The sequence below is a fragment of the Scyliorhinus canicula genome, chromosome 5 (assembly GCF_902713615.1).
Source record: "Scyliorhinus canicula chromosome 5, sScyCan1.1, whole genome shotgun sequence".
Taxonomy (NCBI): Eukaryota; Metazoa; Chordata; class Chondrichthyes; order Carcharhiniformes; family Scyliorhinidae; genus Scyliorhinus; species Scyliorhinus canicula.
Window position 1 is genome coordinate 230,123,996 of NC_052150.1, and position 11,495 is coordinate 230,135,490.

General features: G+C 51.6%; 1 protein-coding gene across 1 annotated transcript; it reads right to left on the minus strand.

Moving 5' to 3' along the window:
• Positions 1-1,904: 1,904 nt before the first annotated feature.
• Positions 1,905-11,276, minus strand: LOC119966658 (protein rapunzel-like). Its single transcript, XM_038798715.1, has 3 exons — positions 11,148-11,276; positions 8,983-9,038; positions 1,905-4,039 (listed from the first exon to the last, which is right to left on the minus strand). The coding sequence occupies exon 3, from the start codon at positions 3,974-3,976 to the stop codon at positions 2,819-2,821; it is 1,158 nt and encodes a 385-aa protein (XP_038654643.1). The 5' UTR covers positions 3,977-4,039; positions 8,983-9,038; positions 11,148-11,276; the 3' UTR covers positions 1,905-2,818.
• Positions 11,277-11,495: the final 219 nt, after the last annotated feature.

An 11,495-nucleotide genomic window follows, 5' to 3' on the forward strand; every position in this document is an offset into this window, starting at 1 on the left:
GCAGGGGAGGGGGTCTCTTCCGCCTCCGCCATGGTGGAGGCCGTTGCGGCGGTGGAAGAAAAAGAGTGCCCCCACGGTGGGCCCGATCGCAGGCCAGGCCACTGTGGGGGCAACCCCCGGGGTCAGACCGCCCCCCCCTCAGGACTCCGCAGCCCGGCCCGCGCCGCCTGCTCTCGCCAGTCAGGTCGGTGGTTTAAACCACGCCGGCGGGAGAGGCCTGTCTGCCGCGGGACTTCTGCCCATCGCGGTTCGGACAATCGCCGTGGGGGGGGCCCGCTGACCGGTGCAGCGCGATTCCCGCCCCCGCCGGATCCCGGCGGACGGAGAATTCGGGACACGGTGGGGGCGTGATTGACGCCGGCTCCGGGCGATTCTCGAACTCCCGGGGGGTTGGAGAATTCCGCCCTTCCTCTCTGACCCAGCCCAGAGAGCCACGCCGTTGCTTTTTATTTGTTGTATTATGGGATGTGAGTATCAGCACAATGTCTGAAACAGTTCAGGAAGTCATCTCACCAACTTCTCCAGGGCAATTAGTGTTGGGATATAAACGTTGGCCATGGGACTGATGTCCACATCTTATTAAAGAATAACTAGGAGCATCTCGCCATTAATTTATCTGTGAATCTCAATGAGCCATCAGGAAATGGAAATTCCACATCGGCCAATTGAGAGCCAGGCCATGTTTCCCTCAGAAACTGAACCAGGGGTGATTTAGAGATATGGATCAAAAATTGGCTAGTTGAAAGAAGACAGAGGGTGATGGTTGATGGGAAATGTTCAGAATGGAGTTCAGTTACGAGTGGAGTACCACAAGGATCTGTTCTGGGGCCGTTGCTATTTGTCATTTTGATAAATGACCTAGAGGAGGGCACAGAAGGATGGGTGAGTAAATTTGCAGACGACACTAAAGTCGGTGGAGTTGTAGACAGGGCGGAAGGATGTTGCAGGTTACAGAGGGACATAGATAAGCTGCAGAGCTGGGCTGAGAGGTTGCAAATGGAGGTTAATGTGGAGAAGTGTGAGGTGATTCACTTTGGAAAGAATAACAGGAATGCGGAATATTTGGCTAATGGTAAAATTCTTGGTAGTGTGGATGAGCATAGGGATCTCGGTGTCCATGTACATAGATCCCTGAAAGTTGCCACCCAGGTTGATAGGGTTGTGAAGAAGGCCTATGGTGTGTTGGCCTTTATTGGTAGAGGGATTGAGTTCCGGAGCCATGAGGTCATGTTGCAGCTGTACAAAACTCTGGTACGGCCGCATTTGGAGTATTGCGTACAGTTCTGGTCGCCTCATTATTGGAAGGACGTGGAAGCTTTGGAACGGGTGCAGAGGAGATTTACCAGGATGTTGCCTGGTATGGATGGAAAATCTTATGAGGAAAGGCTGATGGACTTGAGGTTGTTTTCGTTAGAGAGAAGAAGGTTAAGAGGTGACTTAATAGAGGCATACAAAATGATCAGAGGGTTAGATAGGGTGGACAGTGAGAGCCTTCTCCCTCGGATGGAGGTGGCTAGCACGAGGGGACATAGCCTTAAATTGAGGGGTAATAGATATAGGACAGAGGTCAGAGGTAGGTTTTTTACGCAAAGAGTGGTGAGGCCGTGGAATGCCCTACCTGCAACAGTAGTGAACTCGCCAACATTGAGGGCATTTAAAAGTTTATTGGATAAGCATATGGATGATAATGGCATAGTGTCGGTTAGATGGCCTTTAGTTTCTGACTTCCCATGTCGGTGCAACATCGTGGGCCGAAGGGCCTGTACTGCGCTGTATCGATCTATGTTCTATGTTCACTCTGTGTGTGACTGACGTGACAAAGAAATCTTCAGAATGGAGTTTAATAATAATTCCACAGAGAGTGACTGCCTATTGAATGATTGACTTTGTTCAGCACACTGCAGTGAACGGTATGAACCAATTTTATTTCAGCAGTCCCAAGCATTTTAAACAAACCTCAGATATTATAGAAATTAAACTGGAAAGAGTTGAAGATATTGGACTGGAAGTTCATGCATGTCCAATTTACAGAGGCAACTTCAAAGTTACAAACTGAGCAAGTGGCAGAAATCAGATAATTACAGATGTATTCATTAAAAATTAATTGTACCATCATTGATTACAGAGCTTTGCAATCCATGTCCATTGCTTTCACAACTGTTACACAGTATATTCTACATGAGTCAGTGTGCAGACTGTACATTGACAGTGAACTGTAATAGGGTGGAGATTCCCAATGGTGCTTTGTCGTTGGGTAGTGACAGGAGGATGAGCCTTGTGAACTCTGTTGTTTAGAATCCTCCTCACTGACTGATGTTTCCATGAAATGAAAGCTGGATGTGGTTCACGATGAGCTGAACATACGCACTCAGACACACATATCTGTGACTGATAATAATGAACCAGTCTGCCCCTTTGCTCTCTGTTGAGCTGCTTCATGTGGGCTCTGTGCACTGGCCTCCGCCACACCGTTTATTCCATATAATCCCAGCCCGGTCCTCACATATCAAACCTCCTTTGTCTCCTCAACTCAAGCTGGCCCCTCAATATGGACCCACCCACTGACCCTCACACACCCTGACAGTGACTTTGAATGGACAAGACTGACCGGATTTCTGATTGGATGGAATTAGTTGCTTAGCTCTCAGTAAAGGTTAGGATCATTTTCAGAATCACAATAATTGTCAGGATTAATTTGTTAGCAGTAGAATAGATAGCAATGCCAAAACGTACTGTGTCCAAATATCACAGACACACTTCCCCTGGGAACAGCAGCATGGATTCAGGGGCAGAGTAACTGAGAAGCTCATGGGGAGATTTATGAGGAATGGACACACAGGGTCACTCCTGCATAGGTTTGCCAGAAATGACAATCTTTGGGAAAGGTCCAGGCTCCCCACAGCCCCTTGTATCGCCTCACTGTGTGTATAAAATGCCCCGGGAAATCCTTGAACACAGCATTACAAACCATTCTTGCATCATCACAGCCATCTTTCCCCTTCATAACCTGCTTGACCTTTTCGTCCTTAAAAGGCTTTGGATCAGTGGCATAGGAGACAATAATATTCACACCATTGAGTCTGAAAAAGTGAAACCGATTCCGACCATCGGCAGCGTGATTTTCGAACCCAACGACAGGGTCATAGACCCGCACAGACCAGAAAACCCAGTCATATTTCTTCCCCAAATGATCTCTTATATAATTTGCACACTCCTCGTGATTTCTCTTCCCTTTATCTTTTACCATTTTTTCAACTTCTGTCTTTGCCTGCTCTGCAAACTCATTTATGCATAGATCTATCATGGATTTCATTTTATTGTCAAGATTATCCAATCTCTCATCCCATTGTATCTTTAACTTCTCAGTGTCAATTCCAGTCAGGGCAGCGTGACCCAGTGTGGCAATCAGGCCAATACAGAAAAGCTCCTTCAGTCGGGCGCAGAGCTTTTCCATGAGGCGTCGATTTCTCTGATCATATTTTATGGCAGTTTCCAGGATGGGTGTGCCAAAGATGGCAGAATGTCCCATCACAGCATCATAGAGAGTGTAAAGGTTCTGGTCACCATTAGTCGCAGTGAAGTGTGTGAGAAACGATTGTTTCTCACTCTCCCGGTACTTTGGTGCTGCATCCAGGAGTTCCATGAAATTCCTGAACTGATTTTTCAGATTCTCTTCAATGGGGAAATACTGATTACTGGATGTACTGTGCTCAATTGCACTAAGCACTTCGCGAATCTGATCTGAAATGCCATCCAGCTGGTCCCTGACTATCTGGAATTGCTCCTTCATGTATGTCAACTCCGCACTATCCACATCTCCCAGACAAAGTTTAAGGACAGATGCAGCTACCCCAATAACAGCCCCCACTACTCCGGCTGAAGCGGCTAGCTTAGCGAAACTCTCAACGGCTGACATGGCATTTCTCACATCAACACATGCTTGCACCACCGCAGTGGCGGCTTGTGTCAGTTCCATTGTATTTCATCCATTCTGAGGATCAGAGTCTCCTGTTTGGATGGTCACTTCCTCCTGTTGTTCCTGAAAAGAAAGTTAGAATAGTTTTTATGTGACTCTGTCATTCACTGGGGGCGGGGTGGGTGGGAGGGTGTGGGGGTAGGGGGGTAGAGGGCGGCAGGGTGGGGTAGAAGCCGGCAGGGTCGGTTGTTGGGGTGGGGTAGATGCCGGCAGTGTGGGGGGTTGGGGGGGGGGTAGGGGGGGTAGAGGCCGGCAGGGTGGGGAGTTGGGGGTGGGGTAGATACTGGCAGGGTGGTGGGTTGGGGGTGGGGTAGAGGCCGGCAGGGTGGGGGGTTGGGGGTGGGGTAGGGGGATAGAGGGCGGCAGGGTGGGGTAGAGGCCGGCAGGGTGGGGGTGTAGGGGGAGGGGTAGATACTGGCAGTGTGGGGGGTGGGGTAGAGGCCGGCAGGGTGGGGAGGTTGAGGGTGGGGTAAAAGCCGGCAGGGTGGGGGATGGGGGTGGGGTAGAGGCCGGCCGGGTGGGGGGGGGTTGGGCGTGGGTAGAGGCCGGCAGAGTGGGGGGTTGGGGGTGTGGTAGGTACTGGCAGGGTGCGGGGTTTTGGGGGTGGGGTAGAGGCCGGCAGGGTGGGGTTAGGGGGTGGGGTAGAGACCGCAGTGGTGGTGGGATGGGTGAGGGGTAGGGGGGTAGATGCCGGCAGGGTGGGGAGTTGGGGGTGGGGTAGATACTGGCAGGGTGGTGGGTGGGGGTGGGGTAGAGGCCGGCAGGGTTGGGGGTTGGGGGTGGGGTAGAGGCCGGCAGGGTGGGGTGTTGGGGGTGGGGTAGAGGCCGGCAGGGTGGGGTAGAGGCCGGCAGTGTGGGGGGTTGGGGGGTGGGGTAGTGGCCGGCACGGTGGGGGGTTGCAGGTGGGGTAGAGGCCGGCAGGGTGGGGTAGAGGCCGGCAGTGTGTGGGGTGTTAGGGGTGGGGTAGAGGCCGGCAGTGTGGGGGGTTGGGAGTGGGTAGTGGCCGGCACGGTGGGGGGTTGCAGGTGGGGTAGAGGCCGGCAGGGTGGGGAGATGTGAGGTGGGGGGCAGTGTTCTGTGCTCAGTCCACATCCCTCTCTCTGGGGCTATTTAGCACAGGGCTGAATCGCTGGCTTTGAAAGCAGACCAAGCAGGCCAGCGGCACGGATCGATTCCCGTAACAGCCTTCCCGAACAGGCGTCGGGATGTGGCGACTAGGGGCTTTTCACAGTAACTTCATTGAAGCCTACTCGTGACAATAAGCGATTTTCATTTCATTTCAATCTGGGACCCCAAATTCCCCTGTGCGTCCTACAAAAAGCTTACACAGAGCAGGTTCCCAGCAGCAAACAGGCAGAGACGTGTTAACTGCAAACTCTTTAACAACAACGCAAGGAACAGGAGCAGGGTTAGAACAACATGAGCCGTGATTCATCACACCACAGCCGATCTTGGCCTTTTCAACTGTGGAGAGAGAGATTTACTCTGTATCTAACCTGTGCTGGCCTGTCTGGGAGTGGTTTGATGGTGTCAGTGTGGAAGGAGCTTTACTCTGTATCTAACCCCGTGCTGTACCTCTCCAGGGAGTGTTTGATGGGGTCAGTGTGGAGGGAGCTTTACTATGTATCTAACCCTGTTGCTGTACCTGTCCTGGGAATGTGTGGAGGAGAGTGTAGAGGGAGCTTTACTTTGTATCTAAGTCCAAACTATACCTGTCCTGAGAGTGTTTGATGAGGACAGTGTTGAGTGAGTTTTACTCTGTATCTAACTCCGTGCTGTATCACTCTTGGGAGTGTTTGCGGAGGACGGTGTAGAGGGAGCTTTACTCTGTATCTAACCCTGTACTGGGTATCAATCCTGGGAGTGTTTGATGGGTCAGTTAGGAGGGAGCTTTACTCTGTTTCTAAAACGCATGCTGTGCCTGTCCTGGGTGTGTTTTAATGGGAACAGTGTGGAGGGAGCTTTACTCTGTAATCTAACCCCGTGCTGTCCTGTCCTGGCAGCGGTTTGATGGGGACAATGTCCGAGGGAGCTTTACCCTGTATCGAACTCCGTGCTGCGACCTGTCCTGGGAGTGATTGATGGGGGCAGTGTAGAGGGAGCTTTAACCTGTATCTAACTCCATGCTGCACTTGTCCTGGAGTGTATTGTTGGGGACAGTGCAGAGGGAACTTAATCTGTATTTGACTCCGTGCGTACCTGTCCATGGGAGTGTTTGATGGTACAGTGTAGAGGGAACTTTACTCTGGATCAAACCCCGTGCTGTACCTGTCCTGGAGTGTTTGATGGGGGCAGTGTAGGGGGGGGGGGGGGGGGGGCTTTACTCTATATCTAACCCCGTGCTGTACCTGTCCTGGGATTGTTTGGTGAGGACAGTGTAGAGGGGGCTTTAGCTCTGCATCTACACCGTGCTGTATCACTCCTGCGAATGTATGATGGGTCACTGGGGAGTGAGCTTTACTCTGTATCTACCCCGTGCTGTTACCTGTCCTGAGCGTGTTTAATGGGGACCGTGTGGAGGGAGTTTTACACTGTATCTAACCCCCACTGCATGTACCTTTCCTGGGCTTGTTTGATGGAGGACAGTGTCAACGGAGCTTTCCCCTGTATCTCACCCCGTGCTGTTACCTTTCCTGAGCGTGTTTAATGGGGACAGTGGAGAAGCACCTTTACTCTGCATGTAACCCCCGTGCTGTACCTGTGCCTGGGAGCACTTGGTGGGGGCTGTGTGGACGGAGCTTTACTCTGTACCTAACCCCATGCTGTACCTGTCCTGGGAGTGTTCGATGGGGCTCTGTGAATGGAGTTTTTACTCTGGATGTAACACCGTGATGTACCTGTCGTGGGAGTCTTTGATGGGGCTGTGCGGAGGAGTTTTACTCTGTATCTAACCCCGTGATGTTACCTGTCCTGGGAGTGTTTCATGGGGCTCTGTGAAGGGAGTTTTACTCTGGATGTAACACCGTGATGTAACCTGTCCTGGGAGTGTTTGATGGGGACAGTGTAGAGGGGAGTTTTACTCTGTATCTAACCCCGTGATGTACCTTTCCTGGAGTGTTTGATGGGGACAGGTGTAGAGGGAGTTTTACTCTGTACTAACCCCGTGATGTACCTTTCCTGGGAGTGTTTGATGGGGTCAGTGTAGAGGCCCTTTACTCTGTACCTAAACCCGTGCTATGCCTGTCCTGGGAGTGTTTGATGGGGCTGTGTGGGAGGGAGCTTTCCTCTGCACCTAACCCCGTGATGTACCTGTCCTGGGAGTGTTTATGGGGCTGTCCTATCAAAGTGACCTCGCCCTTCATATTTTCCATTTCTACCCAGATAGACTCATGGGGCGAACCCTCGGATAATCCCCCTCTCTGTACTGCCGTTGATACTGAACATAATCAAAAACGTAACACCCCTCCTCTCCTCCTACTCCTGCTCTATCTTTGATATAAATCAGTACCCCGGAACTTGAGCTGCCAGTCCTGCCCTCCCTTAGCTATGTTTCAGTATAGCTTATAATATCCAGTTCCATGTACCTATCCATGTCCTGAGATATCTGCCTTGCCCATTCGGCTTCTTGTAATGAAATAAATGCAGTTCAATCTAGACTTCCCTTGACCTCTGCTCTGCTTTCTCAGCCCACCTTACTGGTCATGTTTTGTTCAGTCTCCCTGTGTTTTATTTCTCTCACCCTCACTGGACCCATTCACTGAGTTCACCACAGCATCTGTACTCTGCATTGTGGCAATTTTGATTTTTGACTTTGGTTTCCCTGCCTTCCACTTTTTCATTTACTGCCTTTGTTTCTGTCCCCGTTTTACTTCCTTCCTGCATCAGTTCAATCCCACTGCCACATTAGTTTAAACCCTACCCTGAGGACACTGGTTCCAGTGCTGCCCAAGTGCAGACCGACCGATTTGTACAGGCCGCACTTCCCCCAGAACCGGTTCCAATGCCCCTGGAATTTGAATCGCTCCCTCTTGCACCATCTCTCAAACCACATATTCATTGTATCTCTCATGACATTCCTACTCTGACTAGCATGTGGCACTGGTTGTAATCCTGAGATTACTGCCTTTGAGGTCCCATTTTTAGTTTAACCCCGAACTCTAAATTCAGATGTGGGACCTTAGCATATATTTTACCGATATGGTTGGTTGCCTATATGTACCCACGACAGCTGGCTGTTCACCCCTCCTTTCAGCTCCTTGACCCTTTGGACTCGGGAGGCAACATACTATTCTGGTGTCTCAGTTATGTCTGCAGAATGGCCTGTCGATTCCCCTCACCATTGAGTCCCTATAGCCCTGTCATTCGTCTTCCCGCCCTCCTGTGCAGCAGAGCCAGCCATGGTGCCATGAACCTGACTGCTGCTGCTTCCCCTAGTGCGCCATGACCCACAACAGTATACAAAAGGGTATATCTGTTTTGGAAGGAGATGACCGCAGGGGACCCGTGCACTGCCTTCCTTCTCTTGCTCTGTCTGGTGCTCAACCTATTCCCGATCTCCCTCAGCAATGTTTAACTGCGGTGTGTTAACTCACTGAACGTGCTCTCCACGACTCCCTCAGCATCGCGGATGCTCCAAAGTGAGTCCATCCATAGCTCCAGAGCCGTCAAGCTCTTCCTGCACGTGAAGGTGTCAGGGACACCGGAAGGGTGTCCCTGAATTACCACATCGCACAAGAGGAGCATGACATGGATCTGGGATGTCCTGCCGTGAATTGAGGGGTTGGTTTAGCTAGGTCTAAATTGCTGTCTTTGAAAGCAGACTAAGGTAGGCTAGCAGTTCGGTTCAATTCCTGTACCAGCCAACCCTGAACAGGCGCCGGAAAGTGGCAAACTAGGGGCTTTTCACAGTAGCTTCATTTGAAACCTACTTGTGACAATAAGTGATTTTCATTTCATTTCATTTCATTTCACTTAAGTTTAACTTACAAACAACAACTGCAATGCCACGAGGTAAAAGAGAAAAAAAGGACAATAAATCCTGCCTCCCAGTCCCAGCCATCACTTACCCGCTGGTCAAGGTGACTGAGTTGACTTCTCCCAGAATCCTCTTCTTCCACCTCTCCTGAAATTAAAGCAAATAAATAAAAAACAGCGAGTGTTGGGCAATCAGCAGGGAATCAGTTGTCAATAGTTTATCGAAACTAGCAACGTTAATTTATTTCTCTCTATTTCTCTCTCCACAGATGCTGTCAGACTCGCTGATCAGGTTTTCCAGCCGGTCCGGTCTTGCCGCACACACAGGATTTTGTTTTTATTTCAGAAATTTATTTAACAGCAGGGACCCATGCACTGGTATTCTCACAGCTGTACCGAATGCTGGCTGAGGGTCACAGAGAGGGACAGAGAGTGTGGGTCAGTGTGAGAGGGACAGAGTGTGGGGACAGTGTGAGAGGGACGGAGAGTGAGGGTCAGTGTGAGAGGGACAGAGAGTGAGGGTCAGTGTGAGAGGGACAGAGAGTGAGGGTAAATGAGAAAGGGACACAGAATGAGGGTCAGTGACAGGGACAGAGAGTGAGGGTCAGTGAGAGGGACAGAGAGTGAGGGTCAGTGAGAGGGACCTATAGTGAGGGTCAGGGGTGAGAGGGACAGAGAGTGAGGGTACAATGAGGAAAGGTGACACAGAATGAGGGTCAGTGAGAGAGGGACAGAGAGTGAGGGTCAGTGAGAGAGGGACAGAGTGTGAGGTTCAGTGTGAGAGGGACATAGAGTGAGGGTCAGTGTGAGAGGGACAGAGAGTGAGGGTCAGTGTGAGAGGGATAGATAGTGAGGGTCAGTGTGAGAGGGACAGAGAGTGACGGTCAGTGTGAGAGGGACAGAGTGTGAGGGTCAATGAGAGAGGGACAGAGTGAGGGTCAGTGACAGGGACAGAGAGTGAGTGTCAGTGAGAGAGGGACAGAGTGTGAGGGTCAGTGAGAGAGGGACAGAGGTGAGGCTCAGGGTGAGAGGGACTATAGTGAGGGTCAGTGTGAGAGGGACAGAGAGTGAGGGTCAGTGTGGCCGGAGAGAGAGTGAGGGTCAGTGTGAGAGGGACAGAGAGTGACGGTCAGTGTGAGAGGGACAGAGTGTGAGGGTCAATGAGAGAGGGACACAGAGTGAGGGTCAGTGACAGGGACAGAGAGTGAGTGTCAGTGAGAGAGGGACAGAGTGTGAGGGTCAGTGAGAGGGACAGAGAGTGTGGGTCAGCGTGAGAGGGACAGCGAGTGAGGGTCAGTGAGAGGGACTGAAAGTGGGGTTCAGCGTGAGAGGGACCGATAGTGAGGGTCAATGTGAGAGGGACAGAGAGTAAGGGTCAGTGAGAGGGAAGAGAGTGAGGTCCGTGTGAGAGGAGAGAGAGTGAGGGTCAATGTGGGAGTGATAGAGAGTGAGGATCAGTGAGAGGGAGAGAGAGTGAGGTTCAGATTGAGAGGGGCAGAGAGTGTGGGTCAGTGAGAGGGACAGAGAGTTAGGGTCAGTGGGGGAGGGGGAGTGAAAGAGGGTCAGAGAGTGAGGTTTAGCGAGGGAGGGTCAGAAAGTGGGATGGTAAGTGATGGACAGAGAAGTTTAATGAGAGAGGGTCAGTGAGAGAGGGTCGTGAGAGAGGGACATAGACTGAGATCATGAGAGAGGGTCAGTGAGAGAGCGACTTAGACTGAAGGTCATGTGAGAGTAACATAGATTGAGTGTCAGTGCGAGAGGGAATATACTGAGGGTCGGTATGAGAGGGTCAAAATTGTGGGTCAGTAAGAGGGGCAGAGAGTGAGCGTCAGGGGGGGGGGGGGGTTGAGAGAGGGTCAGAAGTGAGGATAGTGTGAAGGTCAGAGAGTGAGGTGGGTGGGGACAGTGAGGTTTAATGAGAGAGTGTCAGTGGGAGGGCCATGTGGTGAAGGGACAGTCGGTCATTGCTGACTGGGAGAGAGAAGAAGGGGTGACAGAGGGAGGGAGGGGAAAGGGGGTGGTGTTGAGGGAGGGAGAGAGGGTAGTGACTGAGGAAGGGAGTGACGGGGTGGCTGAGGGAGGTGAGAGGAAGGGTGGCTCAGGGAGGGAGGAAGGGTGGCTCAGGGAGGGAGAGAGTGTGGTGTCTGAGGGAGGGAGAGAGGGTGGTGGCTGAGGGAGGGAGGGGATGTGGCCCAGGTGAGGGGCTGGGTTTTGAGGCAGGGGAACACAATGAGGGTTAATTCTCTCTCATACTCACAGTGAATCTCCCCAGGGTCACTCACAGCCTTTTGTCCGGAGATATTTGGTTCTCTCACCTCTCCCTCTCTCAGCAATCTGCAACACTCACACACAGAGGGGATTCCATTATATATCCTCTCCTCCCCAGAAACAGAGCCGGAAGGCACATCAAGATCCCACCATTGCTGCAGGAACAGGAGGAGCAACTAGGGCTGATTGGATTCTATCAGTCAGAGAACACGGATCTCACTGACAATGTTTACCAGGATCTTCACACTCTGCCCGAGGCTCAGATCGAGCACATTTCACTCGTCCCCGGTACTGAAAGAACAAACTCACCTCCGTGTTTATACAGGACTGTCCCTTA